This window comes from Rissa tridactyla, chromosome 18 (genome assembly GCF_028500815.1).
Source record: "Rissa tridactyla isolate bRisTri1 chromosome 18, bRisTri1.patW.cur.20221130, whole genome shotgun sequence".
In the NCBI taxonomy this organism is placed as follows: domain Eukaryota; kingdom Metazoa; phylum Chordata; class Aves; order Charadriiformes; family Laridae; genus Rissa; species Rissa tridactyla.
Window position 1 is genome coordinate 4,184,501 of NC_071483.1, and position 20,166 is coordinate 4,204,666.

Sequence of the window (20,166 nt, forward strand, 5' to 3'; positions counted from 1 at the left end):
CGCTCGCTACCGGGGCGGGGGGGCCGGGGCCGGGCCCCACCGAGGCCGCATGCCCGGGCCCGCCGGCCCCATTGGTCCCCGCAGTCACATGCCGGGCGGCGGCGGGGCCGCCCGCTCCCTCCCTCCGAGCCTCCCTCCGCCGGGCTGAGCGCAGGGAACGGCCGCGATCGCAGCATGAGCACCCTCAAGGTCTACAGCACCTCGGTGACCGGATCCCGGGAGGTGAGCGGCGGCGGAGGGTGCTCCGGCGGGGCAGGGCTGGGCGCCCCGGTGTCCCTTTTCCCTGGGGTGGGCGTCTCTAATCCGTGGAGTTGCGAAGCCCCCCCGCCCTATCCCAGGTGTCCCCTCCCCTGCTCAGGCTGCACCGTTTCCTTTTTTCCCTTTTTCCCCCGAATTCATCTCGCTGTGTTGGGTGACCCCCCCCTCCCATGCAGGACCGCGCCCGGTGGCCAGGTGGGGACTGGACTGTGGCCCGTAAGGAGCGGTCACTCTGCGAGTGCTGTGCTGAGTGTGGCTAGCACGCTGGGGTGCCTGCCCACCCATCGGGCTCCTCTCCAGCTCCCCATAACCTGCCTTTCCCACCCGGATTCCAGATCAAATCCCAACAGAGCGAAGTAACCAGAATCCTCGATGGGAAAAACATCAAGTATGAGCTGGTGGATATCTCCCAGGACAACGCTCTCCGGGAGGAGATGAGGGCGAAGGCAGGCAACCCCAAAGCCATCCCGCCCCAGATCGTCAACGGAGACCACTACTGTGGGGTAAGGCTTGTGCTCTGCGCTGGGGATAACCACCATGGGGACTGGGTGGTGGGCAATAATTCTGTCCCCTTGGTTTTGGTACAAATGGTGTCAAGAAGCCTTTCAGAAGGCATCATGAGGTGCGCCTTGTCTCTGCTGCCAGGGCTAACGGGTGTTTGGAGCATGGTGGCTTGTGAAAAATGGGACTGAGGCGGGGGGACTCTGGGTGACCATGGGCAGGGGGGGCTGTGTTGTGCGGGGCTGTCCCTGCTTTGCCCTGTCATGCTCCATGTGACTGTCACCCGTGCTGTGAACCAGTTTGTGCTGCGTGCTTAGGGGACCCTGTGCTGCCTGACCTTTGGGAACATGCAGCTCCCTCTTGCCTTGTGAGCGACCGTGTGGCTTTTCCCTGCAGGATTACGAGCTTTTTGTGGAAGCCGTGGAGCAAAACACCCTGCAGGAGTTCCTGAAGCTGGCCTGAGCCCCAGGCTCCTCTCCCGTCCTGGACTCTACCTGCATTCCTGAGCACCCTCATCTCCGACCACCTTCACTTCCAGGTTGTCAGCGCTGTCCTGGCACCATGACCTGTATCCCAGCATAGGGAAACCCATGACCAAAACTACTCATTGCAGCTGCCTACAATTCCCTCCTGCCTAACCCTGATAATCATTTCAGAGGGATCCAAAGAAAGTCTGACGCTCGCTGCGCATGGCCTTTCAACAAAGCTGGGCCTGGCTCACACCGCAGCTTCCAGTGCCTCTGTAAACAGCAAAGCCTCTGGGGCTGTGCGAAGTGCAGCCGTCCGTCAGCCCTCTCCTCTGCAGGGAGAGCTTCTGCTTCAGGAGGGAAGGGCTTAGGGTTGCATGTTACTTTCCACTTCTCCCAGTTGCTGTTAAAATTGTAAATCCTGCTGCCTCACTTCCTTTTTCTTTTTCTTTTTTTTTTTTTTCATCTCAACTGCAGATATTATGGCAACTAAGTTGATTTTTGTTTGTTTTAATTTAATGCAAAAATACTGCACAAAGCTGGGGTCTGACCACCCACCATGGAGAAGGCCGGGGGCGAAGGCTGGTGTCACTCTGCAGCTGCCTGGGGAGGATGGATGGCCCTAGAAGTGGGACCCGCACTGCTCTGTCTGCCTTCCGCTGGGATGCAGTGCCAGGGCTCCCTCGTGAGCGTTAATGGCTCAGGGCTGCTCCAGAACAGCTGATGCTCCAGCTGTCTTACCTTTCCTCTTTGAGTTGGCTTTTTTGCAACCTGGACCAAGTGCATTTTGTTTTCCTGCCAAAAAGCAAGTTTATAACCAGTGTTGTCTTCCGAGATGCTATTAAATGTTACTGTACCTTTCATGTCGGTACTCGTGGGTTTCTTTTCAGTTTGGTTTTATTTTGGCTACAGGTTAAACGTCACCCTACGTAGAGATTGTGAGTCACTTCCAGCTCAGAGAACCTGAGTCAGTTGTACTTGCTGCTGCAGCCTGACACAAAGATCTTAACACCTTAGATTGCTGCCGCTAATCAGAGGCTCACAGGACTTATCTGAATATCCTACAGCACAGTAGTGACAGGTACCTCTCAAGCATTCCTCTGTGTGGTAAGAACAGCAGCCTTGGGGGAGGGACAGCTTCAGCCAGACATGAGAGTGAAAAACGAACCCCTGGTACAAAGACTACCCGGTCGGTTATGGACCAGGATATAGAGGGGCAGTGGAAAAGCTTGCCCTGTAGGAGGGTCCCCTGTACACCCCTATACCTGCTATGGGTGCAGAAAGGAGGAAACTAATGTAGAGTAGTGGGGATTGAGTTACTGGTCATGGAGAGCCTGTGGAAAGGGCTGGTTTGCATGAGTGGTGGTTCCAGTATTTGAGTTGCCCAGGGTCCAGCTCTGGTCAGAGGGGTCTGGGAAGTGCTCTGGGCATCCTGCTCCCTTCCACAGCAACTGCGCCTTTGCAATCTTAATGGAAGTGGAAACTGCAACTTAAAGGCTCCCAATAAAACAATTTAATGAGGGCTGGGTCTCTGCTAAAAGGGAACCTGCCAGAAGGGGCTGCCTCGCACAAGTGGGAGTGTCGTCAGCTGGGAGTCAAGTGGGAGCTTGTCACAGCTCAAACAGGAAGAATGTGCAGGGGGAAGGGGACTGGGGAAAGCACAGCCCCAGCCCACGGGAGAGGGAAGAAGATGCTTTACTCAGGGTTCAGCGGAGAAGCAGCAAAGGGATAATGCTCTTCTCCGATGACATGGTGTCCTGTTGCAGCATCCAGCTCCTGGCTGCAGCAGGCTGCTGAGGAAGGGAGGGGAGGCTGGCAGCTTGGGGCTGTCGCAGGCAGGCTCAGCGTGGCTGTGAGCCTGGGCCCCGTTGGAGCTGGGGGCTGTCCAAGGGAAGGAGTTGTTCACGTACAGGAAACCCAGTAGCAGGATCTCCTGGCTGAGATGGGTCTGGCTCAGTCCCAGCATTGCAATGGCTCAAGGCCTTTAAGTTTAGCTTCACCAGGGACCGTATAACTGAGCCTGTTTCTCTTGTGGTCTAAGTTCAGTTGAAATCTCTGAGGACCAGCTGTGTGTGGAAAGCAAATTGACCCTGGCTGTTTGTCTGTCCTGCTATAGAGAATCCCTGAGCCCACCTAAGCAACTGCCCAGTAACAGTGTAAAGCTGGCGGCCTTCCCTGGGCAGGGATCAGCCTGTGTAACCTTCAGCAGAGGTGAGAAACCAGGGCTGGGGTTTGAGCTGATACAATGCCCCTGTGTTAGAAGCCCACCTGTCTTGGGGAAAAGCATCCACCCACGAGGCAGCAGGGCTGGGCTTGGCACCCGCTGCCAAAGGGAGGCCAAACCCCTGCCTCTGAGCTCTTCTCTGTCCCAGGTAATGGCGCAATGAAACTAAATCTGGAAAGACAACCCTCTCCTCTATTCCCAGCCAGGGTAGGTTATAACACAGCTAACGGTGCAAGGCAGCTCCTTCCTCTTGCAGAGCTTGGGGCAAGCAGCTCTTGCTAGGAGCTGTTAAGCTGTTTTCAGCCCTGTCCCCTCTTGTTGGGAGGGGTCTCTTCTCCGCAGCAGCAAGGAGGCATTGGGGATCAGGCCACATTCCTGCAGGCTCCTGGAGTTGTCTGCGTACACCCTCTGGGGGAAGGTACTGATGATCTCATACGTGTCGGAGTCTCCACCCCTAGGAAAGAACAGCACAATCTTTCCTACATACAGGATCCCCCAAGGTTTTGTTGAGATGCTCTGTCTGATCCAGCTGTGGTTAGGTAAGAGCAGAGGGAGAGACTGTTTCACAAGCACAGGCCAAGCAGAAAAAAAGGGCTTCCTGCCCAAACTGAAGACAGCCAGGCGCAGAGCAGCCATTCCAGGCTGCACAGCTGCGGTGGGGAAGGAGGCTCTTGCATCCCAACAGCAGTGAGCTCATCGTGGGCTCGGACCAAGGCCAGAGCTACGGCCTGCAACAGAAGAGTGGAGAGCAACGGGGTCCCTTCAATCATCTGGAACTGTCCCCAAAGCCCTTGGGCAGCATTGAGTGTGCTGGGACACAGAGCTGGCTGAGCAAAGGGTGGTGTTTGTCCAGCAGCAGCTCCGTCAGCCAAGCTGAAGGCTGCAGCTCAACTTCAGGCTGCACCAATGCCTTGGGAATGGGCGAGTGCTGCTGAGCAGCTGGAAGGAGGCAAAGGCAGTGATGGACCTGGGTCAGATGGCAATCTTGAGAGGACAAAAGAGGCTTATCTCTGCTGCTGCATCAGCTTTTTGGGAAAGGTGGGGATTAAATGCTCTGAGCTAAGTGTCACCCTGGCAGTGCTGCACAGAGAGCGTATCTGGTGGTGGAGCTAAAGCAGCAGAAGGGTGCCCAGCAGCTCCTGGGACTGTCACCCTCAGCCTGCTCAGCTCAGGCTGATCTGTGTGAAGCAGAGCGCCAGGGCCTTCAGCCACCGCTGAGAAACTTTCCCTGGGGCTCTGTGGAGCCGGTGGGGAAGAAGGGGAGGAAGCCCTAGGCCTACCTGGCGTGGGCAAGGTGCTGGCGCAGGTCCCCTATGGTCTCTGTGAACAGCATCTTTACGATGTACGTCTGCTCCCCGCTCTCAGATTTGATGCGGAGGGTGCAGATATCAGGGGCAGAAACTTCATCCATCTTCACCCTGGAGGTTAGAAAACCTCCTCAGCTGAGGAGTGAGGGCTCTGCTGGTGGCAGAGCCCCTGGGCTGATCACCCAGGGTGATCTGAACAGGGGAGAGGTGTTCCACGTTTGGGAACGTCCTTGAGATGAACAAGGCCCTGTCTGGTTGCAGGCGAGCAGACCAACTCATGGACCAAACTGCTGCTTTGTTTTCACTGCTTAAAGGTGCCTCAGAAGGAGGGTTGCTGACCTTTTTTAGCTTTTTCATTTTAGATCAGGGCTGACTGATAAGTACTTCGCCCTACTTTTTTGATTAAAAATAATCTGCATGGGGGTTTTTCATTAGCTATTTGGGTCTTGCCTTGCCAGAAGACTATGAGTGGAAAGTGTTGTTAGTGTGACCTCCCGCTTGGGCATCAGTTTCCTGTAGGAATTCTCCCATTTAACATGACCACAAACAGCTTTTTAGATAGTTTCAAACTCTTAGGCCTTGGCTTGCTGTTGGGAAAAGTATTTCACAGCAATGAGTAAGTAATATTTTGAACAACAGAAGCTTTTGTTAGAGATGTAAAAGATGGCAGGCTTACCATGAACAATTTGGTGGTCTTCCCAAAAGACCAAACTTGGCCTTTTTTTCTAATTGTTTCTAAGGTATCAAAGGGGTGAGTCCATTTACTTCCTCAACTAAACCCCCTGAAATAAACCCTCAGTGAAGAAATAGGAGGAAGATGAGAGCCTGACAGGGCAGGGATGAAGGGGCCTGTACCTCTCCAGGGCAGACAGCCTGGGTGCCTCCACCAGGATCTCTTGGCTGCTCCGCACCCCACCAGCACCCTGAAAGCAAACCAGGTGAGTGTCACCGCTGCCTGCTCTGCACGGAGAGCAACCAGTGCCAGGAAAGCCCAGGAGCAGGTGCCAAAGTGCTACGTGTGCTCTGGTGGAGCCTCTCTGGGAGGAGGAGGTTACACAGAGCCGAGAGGCCCGAGGAGGGGGTGCTGGTGCTGTGCAGGGCGCTGAGCCCAGGGAATTGCTGCCAGCCTCATCCTATGGGTGTTTGGGGGGGTTCACTTGTACCTGCTGTGCTGCTCTGGCTGAGCCTTGGGCACCAGTCACTTCTCCTCCGTGTTTTGAGGACTTTGAAAACTTGTTGAGAAGCTGCTCCAAGGAGACTTTGGGACCTGCCGGAGCAGAGGGGAGATGTGTCCATGTGCGACCTTTTTGACAAACCATTTTCCCCCAGAATAGGGTGATTTGGTGAAACAAAAGAGCACAACAGCCGACAGGGAGAGCTCTAACCTCCCCTAGCTAGGCTGAGATTGTTCTCATCTTCCCCATCGAAGCTTGTCCCACTTTCTGGCCTGGTAAATGTTTGTTTGTCAACATCAACAGTGAGCAACTGTGCAGCCTCTTCAGCACGCAGCTGGGATGCACAACTGGTAGAAACCAGGTCAGCCCTGCGTGGACAGGGAAAACTGAAACTATGACAACTTTAACGGGCTTGGAAAATTTTTCATCTTGTTAGGGTGTATTTGTAGGCGTCCGTTCCTTTTTCTGTGGTGGCACTGGGCAATTATGGTTTTTTACTACTTGGATAAAGGAAACATTTAGCACAACTTCTGTTTGTGAATGGCCTTGAGATGAATGAGCAAGTAGTACAGTTTTATACAAATAGGAAGATGTTGCTGATGGGCAATGCATGTTTGGATTGTTTAGTTATGCATGCACAAACACACTATTTTCTGTCTACGTGACTGCATTTGACTTTCCAACCCTGACAGGTATTTCTTACACAGACTGATAGAGTCTAGAAGCAAAACGAGGAATCTGTGGCCTCACTTTATGTCCCATATTTTCTTAGGAAAGTCTGAAGAGGAATTGTCCCATATTCAGTACAGTTAAGATCAGTCTGGCTTGAAGATGTCTGCCTTTATGGAACGAGCTTGTAGGAGAACCGAAGGTTGTTTGCAAGCTGCCCCAGCCCAGATCTGCAGGGTTCCCCTCCTACCAGCTGGACTGCCCCGGTAAGGTTTTGATTCTCCTCTGTGGGAGTTAGCTGCAGTTTTGAGGCAGGCTTAAGAATTTACCTGGTATCTCCGTGGTTTCCTGCACCTCGCTGGATTTTGAATGGCCAACCACTTGGCCATGGCCAGGAAAACTCCCTGGAAGGTGTCTCTCCTGAAATACCACGTCCCTTCTGTCAGTGACCTGTTGGATTAAGGCCACCTGCCATAAGCAAATCTGACTGTTGTACAAGCGTGTTCTCACTGTATCAGAGCGAAATAAACCACGGCACCAATAACCAAGAGTTGTAAACCCTAAATGAAACCGAGAGAGCTGCTTCGTCAGAAACTGCTCCGGCTGTCCAGACTCTGCTTGCACTTGACCTTTCCTCTGTCTCTGCTTCTGCACTTGAAAACGCTTTCCAGGTGGAAAGTGATGCAAAAGCAGCACGTTGGGGGTGGAGAGGGATTTGGCAGTAAGAAGCTGCAGCGGGGACTGTCAGATGGCTCTGACACACCAAGAATGGCAGAGTGCTACCTTGAGGCCCCCAGCAGTGGGGAAAGCTGTATAAATAGGGGCAGACTTTCTGTCTGGGTTCCACTTATGTTATTCTTACACCTGGCTGGCCATCTCTCAGGCGGATGCGCTCTGTGTCCGTATTTACCCCAGGTTACTGTACTGTCCCGTGGCTTCCATATGTGGCCAGCTGTGCACAGCCACAAGAACCTTGCACGTTTCCTTCCTCTTCCACCTGACTTTCTAACTACCACACCTACCAGCCCGCTCTGGCTGTCCTGACCTCATCCTCACCTGTGCAGTTGTGCCCTGCTTTCTTCATGGCAGTGGGTAGGTGCACCCTTCTGGTTGTGCCTGCTTACGTTTCGGATGCACTCGAAGACCTAGATTAGGGTCCCCTGAGGCTCTCTGCCTGAAAATGTGGCCTTGGCTTTTTGCCAGTTCTGAGAAAACAAAAAGTGGGGCCCAAAAGAACCTCAGGTGGCCAAATCCATTTAAATTGTAGAAAAATAAACTCTCCCGGCATCCTCCTTGAGAGATACTTGTTCAAGCTGTTTTTAAAAGCTTTTCCAGGGGGAACTATTTAAGAACTTTTTTTTTTTTTCTCCTTTTTGTTACACAGCTCTTGAGAGGCTGCACGTACTACTTCTACAAAGCTTGCTATGCTCTTAGAAGTCTTGTTCCCAGCCAAGATTCACTGAGGCAGAGAAACCGTTCAGTCCTGGTGCCAAAATGCTCACTTACTTCCTGTAACGGCTCTAGCAGGTGTGCTCCCAGCCACCCTCTCCCTGAGAGAAACATACACAGAATTAAGCTGCATGTATGCTGTATTCAGAAACCTCAAACTTAATTTGCTGTGGAGAGCATCCAGCAGACTGGTGAAAGAAACGTGAACCATTTTCTTGGGAGGCAAGAGAGCAGTTTCATCCAAAAAGTTGATAAACAGGGTTTTGCGCTGCTTACTTGCAAAGGGACGCCATCTGGGTAGCGCATCTGCAACTCTGAAGGGAAATAGCCATCCATAATATCCTGCAGGCATTGCTGAAACAAAATGAGAGCTCGTGGTCATACCTCAGACTTTCTATTTATCTCATGACAGATACGTTCCTTCTGGGATGTTCCTATTTGAGTTGTTATTGCCATGCAGAAAAGTCTGCAAAAAAAGACCCAGAATCTCCATCTCTAAAAATTATTAGACAATGATATAGAAGTCTTTAAAGGCACCATGGGAATGGCAGGTGAGAAGCTGGGGGTCTCAATAGCTGCTCCTTTTTGTGACTGGGACAAGCTCGCAAGCTCTATTCCTACACATGCCCTTTCCTGAGGCTTAGTGAATGACAGCAGGATGGTTCTAAGTCTCATTCCTGTACAGACCTTTCCATACCTGTGTGGATGGGTCCTCATAGGGCCGAAAGGGTCCGCCGAACATGACGATCCCGTTTTGATACAGCGTAAGAGGGAGAGGTTCTGGCTGTCTCAGCCGAGCACCCCCAGGCATGTGCTCGATTTGAGAAATGCCTTCTCCAGCCAGCACATTCAAATCCTTCACGTTTTCCAAGATTAAATCAAAATCAATCTGGTGTTTGGAAACAACTGCTTCACCTGTGGCAAAGGGATTAGAGTTACATGGGGAAGGGGGTGCCAGCTAAGCAACTTCCACCTCTGTGTGGATGCATTTGAGGTGCATATGAGTCCTAGCGCTTTGGGACTGTCTGTGCTGCCTCTCCACACTTCGCCTTTCGCTCTTTTGCAAAGTGTGGTGCAATACCGTTGCTGTGGTGCGGCGTTGCCAGGTTTACATGGGTGTGTGTGAAACCACAAGGGCAGGGCAGCAGGGAAACAACCCTCTTGCTGCAAGTTCATGTAACTCCAGAGCCAGCTACAGAGCAGCCAGCTCTTTAGAGACCACACTCGGCTCCTTGTTGTTGGTTGTAATTTCAAGAGCATTGTGTCGTCCCTTAATGCGGTGCTGTAAAATGCACAGAGTGAGGAACTCGACTAGTTGGATTAACTAGATTGGATAAATGGATCAGGGCAGGCTCGCTGTAGAAATGCCAGGGTAAACACAGCCGGCTGCTCGCCACCAGCAGATTGCTCGCTCTTGCTGGGGCGCTGCTGAGGATGTTTATCTGGGTGCTTGAGGAGGGTGGTAGGGTGAAGCAGTAAAAGAGGTTGTGATGGGACAGAATGAAATCAGAAGAGGAAATGAAAGAAGAGATGTAGGCAGAGGTAAAGGCTTTGATATCTTCTGTTCTGCTTTTTTATGATTTGATAATGGGGGGCAGGGGAAACCTCCCTTAAAAAGGGTGAGCTGAAAACATTATAAATTATTTCTACTGCTTCCGTCGTCTTCTACCCTCCTGCATCTAAGGGAGGGAAAGATTAGTTAGCCAATACTTGCATGGTGGTTAGGAAGCAGCATTAACCGTACAGGCCAAATATTATTCTTTTTTTTTTCTCCATTACCACTTCCTAAGAAGCCATTGCCAAATATGTTTGGACCCCATACAGCACAATCAGGCCTCAATTAAACCACTCACGTGGTGGTTGGGAGGAAGGGCAAACAATACTCTCTGATGGAGCCAGACAATATGGGTAAGTTACTACAGCTACTATATAAACAAAGCATCTGATTCCATTTTCCACCCATTTTACGTCAATGTTATTAGAGCAATCAAGCTTCAAACATTTAGAGTATGGGAACTCTTCAGGAAGCAGCTGCTGCAAGGGTATCCTTCCAAATGGCTGAGCCACCGGGTTCTTTCCTCTTCCCCTAGATGAGGCTTACAAAATTTAGGTGTATAAAATACCAACGTTCTGCCTGGCTTAGCTCCTGTTAAATTGCTCCATGTCTGTGTCCCTGAGATGGACTGGTGTGAAGACCTCAGTACAGGATCACAGATTCTGAAGACCCAAATTGTGGGTCTTGGATGCCTCTCTACCCTGGGGGAGTATCATACCTTCTCTAAGCATGCAGCAGGAGCTAGGATAGCTGCTTCAGCAAAGAGTGCTGGTGCTTTACCTGGCTTCCAGAGGCTCCTTGCTGGCAGCTCTTCTTCATCCTTGTGCGATTCTAAATCTTCCAGCTGTTCATGTCTCTCTCCAACCCAAATCAGACCATAGTCATTTAAAAACTGCTGTAAGAGGCAAGTAAAAGTCAGTGTTGTAGACCAGAGCTTTAGAAAACTAGAAACAGAAGCGTGAGAGTCGTCAGTTGTGACCATGAGAAGCAGAAGGAGAGGTGAAAGAGAAGGTTTGTCTTGAGTTTTTTTGGCCCTGGCAGACAGACAATGTCACTGGCAGGGTAGTAGTAGCAGCTCTACTAGTAGTAGGCAAAAGGGAGAATGAAAGTATCTGTAGTGACCCAGTAATCTCCCAAGGCTGTAGTAGCTGTAAAGAATATTTCTGCAGTCCTAGAAATCAAAATGAAGAGGCTTGCAGGAGGCACAAATGTTTGTGTATTAAAAAAAAACCTCTAACTGCCCTGTAGCTCACGTCCAACCTGTTCTTTCTTTTCAGAGGTGTGAGGTGAAGAATTGTGATGATCAAAGTGGCAGCTTGAAAAGGACCAAGCAGCTTGGGACTGCAACGATCTCAAACCAAAGCTGCAGATGGCTTAGGGCAAGTGTCTCACCTCCATCTCCCAGACCTGGGTCTGCAGCTGAAGGCACCTACTTTCCAGTTCCTCCACTGTGGATGAGTCAGGAGCATCTGAAATGGAAGACTTGTTTTTTCTATGCACAGCCTTAAAGAAGAGCTATAGATAACCCCTGTACGCAGCGCAGGTGCCCCAGCAGTACCCGCCTGTACCGTTAAGTGAACTCAAGCCCGTACGACACAGGAGCTGAACATGAGCTCTGCGGGCTGGTCCCTGGCAATTCAACCTGCAGCAGTTGGATAAAGATGCTGATAGACTAGAAGATAGTTGCGAGTGATACTGGTGAAGTTTTATGCTGTGGGAAGCTTATGTGAGCAGTGCTGTTTGCAATTATACAATGAGAATTGCTTGGCTTACTCAGTCTTAAGGGACCTATTAAAAAAATGAGCAGGTGTCCACTGAAGCATGATCCAGAAACCTAGGCTGAATGGCTAGAATGATGCACGATGAGGTACAAAACACATGTTTGTGGTTTGACAGGCATGTTCTTGTTATGTGCTCAGGAAATGGAGAACTTGCCACAGCTTTGTGCTAACAAAGTACTTCAGGCATTGTAGGAAACGTGTCAGGGCTCAGCTGGAGAGCTGCTGGATTCCAAGAAACGGAATGGGGGGAAAGACCTTCAGTGACTCACTCAAAGCTGGGTTCAATTTAGAGTTAGGCTGCCTTACAGGACAAGTGAGCCTGGACCTGTAATACCGTTGGAGACTCCGAGTAGATTTTTGGTTGTGCTTAGCTGTGAGTAGCTCTGTTTTTCCAGCCTGTTTGAACTCTGCGGTATTTTTTTTTTTTTTTATGTTCTTTTTTTCTGACCATCCTCAGATATCTGTGGGGTTGGTGTGTGCTCATGGAAACTTAGTAACCCACAGAAAATAGGTCAGGAAATAATTTGCACTGCACCAGAAAAGCTGCCTAAAAGCCACAAGTATATCATGCGGCTCTGCTTTGGCAAACAGTACCACGTGTGTGTAACTGATACCACTCACCGAAGAGGCTCCTGGGCTTTTAAGGCAAGGGTGGCTCAGAGAGGTCTCCAAGCCTGCTCTGTTGCAGTACCAGGAGCTCTGTAGCTCTCCCCCAGGTAGGAGCAAGGTGCCAAGGGTAGAACAATTTTTACCTTCTCCTTTCTGAAGAGTCTTCATCTTTTCTTCAAGTTCAGCAATCCTCTTATCCTTGAGGACCAGAACAGATAATGACCTTGTTTAGTTCCTTGGCCTTCAGAACCTTGAGGCAGTGTTTGCATAATTAGTCCTGGCTTGTTGAGTCAGTGGTGCACGTACTCTCACCCCACTCGGAGACAGGCAAAATAAGGGTCAGAAAGGCTGTATCACCTCACAGGTACCTTAATTAGACTCAAATGAGGGGTGGGATATAAATACACAGCTCCAAGAATAGGAAAGGGATGTGCTGACCTATCTCCCCCTTCTCCATCTGCACAAAAGGTGTAGGCAGCCACGCGGACTTGTGCCCCCTGTGCTTCCTGCTCAGGCACAGCTCGTGCTCTGACCTGCGGTAAGTGGCTGATCTAGAAATGAAACCAGCATCTCTGCAGCTGCCTCTTAAAAAAAAAAAAAAAAAAAGAAGGGTATTTATTCTAAGCTGCAGGACCACAAAGATATCTGCTCCAGGATGACTCTACTGTGTGAGCAGCTGTTGTTTCGGAAAGGAAAAGGAAGAAAAGAAAGGTCTGAAGCCAAACAGCTAATGATATCAGTGAAAGGGTGCTGAGAGTCTTTAAGAAGTCACAGCAGGGACTGTCCACTCTCCCACCCCAAGGACTGATACAGTTGCTCTGTTGCTTTGCAAAGGCTTGTTTGTGTGAGCAGGCTACAGATTCACTTGTTTTAGCCCAAACTAGGTCTGAGCAGGTGTGACGCTCCTGTGGCTTCAATCATTAAAGTAGGGCACAGAGTGGGTTCAGTAAGGGGCAGGATTTTTACCTTCAGTTGAATTTCTTGTGCTTGTTTCTTTATTTTTTGTCCCAACAGAGTGATTTTTTGCATTATGGAGGACATGGGGTCCATGTCAGTGTGATCTGCACCTGAAAGCACAAATACAATGTGTTAGCTCTCTAAAATGGCGATCGGTATTGGAGGCTCATCTGTGCCATAGGGGACCCCACACAAGAATTCCTGTTCTGCCACAGCAGGTAGGAAAAGGGAACCTTTTGGGGGTACTGGGTAGAAATCCCTTGGCTCCTGGCTGGTAGGGACACGGCAGTGTCACCAACAGCACGCTGTGTATGCAAGAGAGGGACCACAGGAATTAGCCCTGGCCTGGGGTATCGAGTCCACCAGGCTGTCACTGAGAAACTGTGATGGCCCAGAATCCCCTAATCATTGAGGGACTTTACCCTGCATGTTCTTTTTCAGTGTTGTCCCCCTTGAGCAGGAGGGGAGGCTGCTTTGCGCTGGATTCTTTGTCCTAGGAGACAGGCTGTCACCTTCTGAGAAGAGGCATGAAGAGCATGAAAGAAAGAAAACAGGTCAGCGTTTTGGATACGACTTCTCCAAAAGCAGGTAAAGAAATACTGGGGTTGTGCTGAGGGAAAGAGAGGGCAGGAGAAAGCAGGGTGGCCCGGTCCATTCACTCCCACAAGCACTCTGACTAATTAATGAGTGTATGTGGGCACTCATTATGAGCCAGGACTCAAGGGAAGGTACAATCTCAGCAGCTGGAAAGCGCAAACACAGCATGGAGCTTGCAGAAAGAGACCATGACGCTAGTACGGAGCATCCTGCGCTGCACAGTGAGGCAAAAAGGGGTAATATTTAGCTATTTTAACAAAAAGCACAACGCTGGGATTAACAGAAGCAGCAAACTTCACTGGGAGTGGAAAGGGAGCTTTTGCTTTAAGATCTAGTAGGAAGGATGTGACCTAAAATGGAACTGTAAAAATAGATGAGGCTCAAACGTGCTCTAGGGTTTGCTGAGGATGTGAAAACCTTTTGTTACTTATCTGATTTTGGATACATGTAGGAGAGAAAGAGCTACAATCATTGCAAAACATGTAGGATGGTAAAAAAAACACCTTAGCAGTGGAGGTAATGAACTTGGACCACTCTGCCCTTTTAGTAAAAATAAGAGGGGATAATATGTAAAAATAAAACCTAGATTCATTAACTTTGGGAGGATTTGCTTGATGGGCAAATTTTTAAAAAAGTAATTGAAAAGGCTGTCCAAAAAAGCTCCAAACTGTACTCTTTTTCTTATCAGCCCGTCTTCTCAGTCCATACACCCTTGCTTTCTGGCTGGAGTGGGTGTTTGTACACCCACAACTTGTAGTAACAATTAAAATCATTGAGTTGCAGCCTGTGGGAGCTGCCTGAGAGCAGAGGGGGGGGGTGGTGTGAAAACTCAGGTGAGTGAGGTGCAGCGGTGCAACTCTTCTCCCCTTGAAACGGAGGAAACACAAACACGATATGAACCATGACTGGCCAACACCGCTGGTACCTGCTGGGGAACGATGCGGGCCAGGAGGCAGCACGTAAGAAATTCGGGGAGTTTTATTCGAGCTGGTGTTGTTGCAGAGCCTGTCGCCCTCACGTGCAGCGCTCTGAGACCCCAGAAGGCCGGTAGAAATCATCTTTTTGAGGGGTCGTTGGCAAAAAGGGATTCAAAATAACGGAGGTAACCGGGTTTACCGCCCGGGGGTGCCTCTGTGTGTGGGCCCTGGGGGGGCCCGACGTGGGAGGCAGTGCCGGGGGCGGCCCAGCGTGTGCTGGGGGGGGCGGGGGGGAGCACCGTGTGTTGGGGGGTCCCTCGCGGTGTGTGGGGGCTCCCCAGTCCGCGGGGAGGTGGGGGGTCCCAAACGGCGGGGGCCTCCCCCCGCTCCCCCCTCGCTGGCGTAGCACTCACCCCGCGCTCAGCGCGCCGCAGCCATCTTGTTTACAGGCCGTTGCCACGGCGACGAAGCGCCGCTGCCCATTGGCTCAGCCCCGGTCACGTGGAGGGCGAGGCAGCCTGAGGACTACACATCCCAGCATGCACCGCTCCGCCGCCCCCCGGGGACACCGGCCATGGCGGGGGGACCCCGGCCGTGGGCGCCGGGCCCGGGGCCTATGGGACCTGCCGCCGTCCCTGCTGCCCCCTCGGGTGCCACCGGGGGTCAGCGCGCCTCGGCGGGCTGCTCCGGGGCTACCAGAGCCTGTGCCAGGGGTCATCCATCCTCCCCGAACCCCGAGGGCCGCTTGAGGAGGGAGGCCCGGGCCACCAGCCAGGCCGAACGGCTCCCTGCCTGTCCTCCGCCCTGCACCGCGGCCCGCAAAATGGTGCGTTTTCGACCTCAGTTTGCTTCAGAGTGCTTCAAACGTTTCCCTGTGCTGGGAGCCAGCCGGAGCACCATATGCCATCACGCTGCCCCTCCTCAGCCACCCTCTGCACACCCGTAGCTCCAGCTGGTAGGCGCGGGCTGTGGCACAGCCTGACCTGAGGCATCACAGCTCCTCCTGATTCCCTCACCTGCCTCTTCTCTATTTTCTAGCAATGCTTTCCCTCACCCCAGTACTACCACACACCCTTTTTTCCTCACTGATTCTCTGGACTCCACCCAGCGCTTGCCGCCATCCAGAGACCTTTCCCTGTGTGTCACCCGTCCTGCCTGTCCCTGCTGTCCTGATCTGGGAGCTCAGAGAACTCGGCCTCGATAGTTGGAGAGGGGCAGAACAGGCCGATTTTTAGCACCTTTTACAGGATGTTGGCTGGCCCCAAGAGACTTGTGTTTTGACACTTCTGTGAAGTGCAAAAATAAAATTTGGTGAAGCTTTGCCACAGAGGAGTCTTCAGCTCCGGGCGGAGGCTGCCAGCAGGCTCACTGTGCTGTGATGTGCTTCACCAACACAAAACCAGACAGCAGGTGTATGGGCTCGTCGCGTTTCAGTAGCTTTACTTATTTCAAACTGTCTCAAAAAAGCCAGATGCCTTTTGTTTCCTCCTGCTGCTGCAGTTGAGTGGGTGAGAGTGCTCAGAGATCTGCTGTGAGGAGATGGATTTCTGGGGGCTGGAAGGAAGCATTTCCCTGATCCATTGCCTGGATCAGACGACCCCAGGCGTGTAACTGAAATTCAGAGGGACAGCTTGGACCCGGCTTCTGCCCTGAGTTGCAGGGAAGGAATTTTTTTACATGGCACAACACGGAGCCCTTGTTGAAACATTGGCCGCGATTTGCAAACCCTTCCAGTAAACCAGGGCAGGTTTTAACCCATAACCACTTCATGGGTGTGGGGTACAGGACAGGCAGCCCCCAGGGAGAAGCAGAGCTCGGCCTGGGGGGGGTTTCATGCTGCAGGTGGTATTTTGTGATGTGGGAAAAGGCAGGGTGAGGGTCTTGCTGCCTTTGCTGGAGATGGTGGCCAGGATATCCCACTCGGGGCTGGCTGTGTGGCCATGCTGGGGAGCAGGAGCTGCTCTCATGCTGGGTGATGTAGATCGATGGCTCCAGAGAATTGAAGCCAAAAGGACTGTGCAGGGTTGTGTCTGTCTGGAGATCCCCATGTCTTGCAATTTCTCCCTTGCAGCATCCGCAGTGGATGTGACTTCCCCAGAGCGCCCCGGGCTCAAACGGGAAGGAAGGTGTGATTGGTGAGACAGGGCCATCGCTGTGCTTAAAGCCTCCGACTGCAATCACTGTGAGCAGATGAGGAAGTGTAACTGCACACCCTGAGCCGAGCCCCGACCATGCAGCCCCTCCAGCGCGCCCACCTGCTCCTCCTGCTCGCCCTGATTCTCCTCTGCATGGTAAGAGAAACCCCACGGCTTGGGGCCCCATGAAGGCTAGGGGGTCCAGCCCGCTCTATCCCATGGGTGTGACAGCAGTTGGGGGGCTGTGGGGTTCAACCGGTGGGAGAATTTCTGCTGAACTTCAGCTGGAAACCTGAGCGTTTGACTTTCTATTTGACTTTAACCCTGGCTGTCTTACCAGGAGCTTTGCACTGTGGTCTGTATGGTCTAAGTACTTCCATGCGTTGCTTTTTTTCAAAGTATTTTTTTTACTTAAGAGCATCATACAGATCTGTAACCTTCACACATAGCTCTCCACCCCATTCTGCAGCCTCTCCTTTGCATGCTGACCCCAACCTGTGCCTGGTGTGGGGACACTGAGGATGGCTGCGGGGCCATTGAGGATGGCTGCAGGGCCATGGGGATGCCAAGCACAGCTGTGGGGATGCCGGGTGGGCGCACAGCTGTCCCATTTCCTCTCCCCTCTCCCCGCTGGAGGTTATTTTTCTTCCTACCAGGAGGCTCCATGGGGGCTCGGCTCCAGCGCCGTGCTGGTGGATGTCAGCTCTCTGTAGGGTGGGGACCGTTGCGTGGGAGGGATGAATGTGGCGGCACTTTCAGGAAGGATAATGCTTTTTGGAGCAGTTCTCGGGATGATTACTTTTTTTCTACAGCCCGATGGTAACGGGGACAGATCAGTATGTGGTTTTCCTCACAAACTCCACACAGCTGCAACCTGCTGCTGGCTCCACAGGGTGTGTTTACCTTTTGGTGGCCAGGCAAACTAGTCAAAAGCCCTCATAGTGTAAGGGTGCCTGCGAGGGGGCAGAGCCGGGCATTGGGGTCACATCCCAGCTCCAGAGGGACCCAAGGAGCGGTGAGAACCAGCGTGGGGGCTGGTTCATGGAGGGAAATGGCATCCCCTTTCCAGCAGTGGTCCCCGTTCACAGGTGTGACGCACAGCCACTTACACCAGCAGTCCCAGGAAAGACAAAAAACCCAGATAAAGTGGCCCTGCACAGCCAGGGCATGAGGGATTCACACGAACACCTTAATTTAGAAGGCGCCGACCTTCAGAGATGGAAGGAAACTGCCCTGAAATCACCATCCCAGCTGTATTACATTTCACACACTGCCTGCAACACCCCTGCTTGCGACAGCTCAGGGGCATGGGTGTCCCTCCTCCTCCTCCTCGCTTCCAGCATGGGTGTTTCCCAGCTCTGCTCCTGCATCTGTGGGCCACCATGTCCCCAACCGCTTCCTCACCACCATCTGAGGGGCAGAGACCACCCCCCTGGCTCCTGCTTCCCCCCCCGCCCCAATTTGTAGAAGCCACTGGCTTAGAAACAGAGCACCGAGGCGAGGGAGAGCTTGGGGAAAACCCCGGAGCCAACTGTGATTTCTGCGTGTGCCGTGAAAGAGAACCTGCCAGGGGCACCGGAGGCCACGTCTACCCCGTGGGAAGGGGCAGTGGGGTGGTCCCAGCTCGTTTCTGTCCCAGATCAGCCAGGCGAGGGCTTTTGGAGGGGGTCGTTTCCACCCTGACTTTCGTGTTTTCTTTTCCAGCGCCTCGGCCAGGCTGCAGAGGTGCCTCCCACCCCCACAGCATCGACAGGTCCCTCCCCGCAAAGCAGCCTGAGCCCCCCCTGCGGCAGCCCAGCCCTCCTGCCCCTCGCCCTGGGGCTGGCCGCAGCCTTCCTCCTGCGCCTGCGCTGACCCCCAGAACGGCGTCCCCCGCCCCGCCACCTCCTTGGAGCCTCGCACGATGGAGGACCAGCATCGCTCCATCGCTCCCCTCCCTGCTCTCTGCTCCCGCTCCCTCCGGCCTCACCGCCCCGGGCTCCAAGCAAGGCCCCGGGGCTGGCTGAGGAGAGCCGCTGCGAGGCACTGAGAAATAAAGCGCTGGTGTAGAAGGCCTTCTGGTTCGTCTCATGTTCGGTAACGGGGCTCAGCCCTGGTTCTTCCCCTCCCCGGCCTCGCTGGAGACTCTGCGGAGCACCGCAGGCCCCGGGCGTGGGCGCGGCCCCGGGCGTAGGCCCGGGGACGGGGCCCAGTGCCGACAGCGCCCCCTTCAGGACAGGCGGTCCCCCACAGCACACCGAGTGCTGGCCAATCCCACCGCAGGAGCTTGTGCTCTCCACCAATCCGCTGCTGCCGAGCTCCCCGCTGTTAGCCAATCCCGGCTTGGCGGGGGCTATATAAGGGAGCCGTGCGCTCCCCGTTAGGCTCAGGCTGCGGAGGCGAAGAGGCGTCTGAGGGGTCGCGTTGAGAGGATTTTACCCTTTAGTAGCGTCCCTGCCTGCCCGGGTGGGCTGAGCTTGTGTGTTTCGACGTCCCTCCGTGGCTTCCAGGTGTCTCAGCGGTCTCCCAGACTGCACAGGGTTGGTAGCGTCCACCTGGGCCCTCACCACCTATGCTGTGGTGGTCTCCTCTGCCTTCCCACCGGCGTTGCTCTCATGAGCAATTACCCCGGCAACTCAATATCCCCCTGCCTGCCAGTTCCGTAGGCTTGGCATTGCCATCTCCGAGCAGCCCTGCCTGTCACCACTGCCTGCAGGCAGGGGTTTGGGCTCTGGCCTGGCAGGAGACCGCATCGGAGCTGGGCGTACCCATGCAACACGCTCCGCAGTCCTGTGGTTACGCGTCCTCCTGCCCGAACAGGTCTTGGGGCAACTAGGGACACGTTTCAGGCTAAAGGTGGAGGTTTGATGACGGCTGTTGCTGAAAGCCAGAGCAGTCGCCAGCCAGCTGGAGACACCTGATGTAAGGACCTTGGTGGACTCGAGTCTGCCGAGGAAACCTCCCGGGGAGGCACTGAGCTGTCTGTCGCCACCAGAACAGCCGGGTTTTGCTGCGGGGTTGATAAGTGATTGCTGCCCAAGTGCGGTGACTCTTCCCCAAACTGCGGCTCAACCTGCTCGGTGAACCGGGCCCTTGCCAGCAGCTGTCTCCTCTCCCCAGCAACGAGGACAGAAGCGCTTGAGGTCTCCGAGTCTGTATTTTTCACCCCGTGTCCCTTCTGGCTCTGAGTCACGTCCCTAGGGAGCTCCTGCCCTCACCCAGGTGGAGGAGACCTCTGTCCCGGGCACCTCGGAGACGAGTGACCTGAGCCACGATGCAGCTCTGCAGCATGGACACTAACTGCTGCTGAAGCAGAGCTCATCGATACGATGAGCACCCCCCAGCCAACAGCAGGAGCGGGCTGGGCTTCCCCCTGAGCTGGAGCTGGTGAGGTCCAGCAGCCCCCAGTGCTCTGGAGGTGTGGGGGGGCACAGCTTGGCCTGCACCTGCCTCCTCGAAACCCAGGGCCCTGGTGCTGCTTGTGGCCCGTGGACACTAGAGGGCACTGGGCTCCCATCCTGGGAGCAGGATTGGGCCACTGGGGGCAAGGTGCCGGGGTGGGGGGCAGCTCCCCAGCATGGGGGCT

General features: G+C 53.4%; 2 protein-coding genes across 2 annotated transcripts; one reads left to right on the forward strand and one right to left on the reverse strand.

Moving 5' to 3' along the window:
* Positions 1-28: 28 nt before the first annotated feature.
* SH3BGRL3 (SH3 domain binding glutamate rich protein like 3) lies at positions 29-18,652 on the forward strand. The gene is made up of 13 exons (XM_054223766.1): positions 29-222; positions 594-761; positions 1,156-2,307; positions 5,498-5,695; positions 6,705-6,867; positions 7,986-9,958; positions 10,883-12,533; positions 13,010-13,170; positions 13,394-13,540; positions 14,552-14,651; positions 14,916-15,292; positions 16,538-16,757; positions 18,306-18,652. Exons 1-3 carry the CDS (start codon positions 175-177, stop codon positions 1,219-1,221), a joined length of 282 nt encoding a protein of 93 aa, XP_054079741.1. The 5' UTR covers positions 29-174; the 3' UTR covers positions 1,222-2,307; positions 5,498-5,695; positions 6,705-6,867; positions 7,986-9,958; positions 10,883-12,533; positions 13,010-13,170; positions 13,394-13,540; positions 14,552-14,651; positions 14,916-15,292; positions 16,538-16,757; positions 18,306-18,652.
* On the reverse strand, positions 3,739-13,066 carry UBXN11 (UBX domain protein 11; the record flags this gene model as incomplete). The annotated part of the gene is made up of 11 exons (XM_054223966.1): positions 3,739-3,904; positions 4,731-4,868; positions 5,613-5,680; positions 5,921-6,024; positions 6,931-7,051; positions 8,327-8,404; positions 8,748-8,965; positions 10,386-10,500; positions 10,998-11,074; positions 12,139-12,193; positions 12,962-13,066. Coding segments are annotated over 11 exons (1,245 nt in total), but the record flags the coding sequence as incomplete, so codon positions are not given.
* Positions 18,653-20,166: the final 1,514 nt, after the last annotated feature.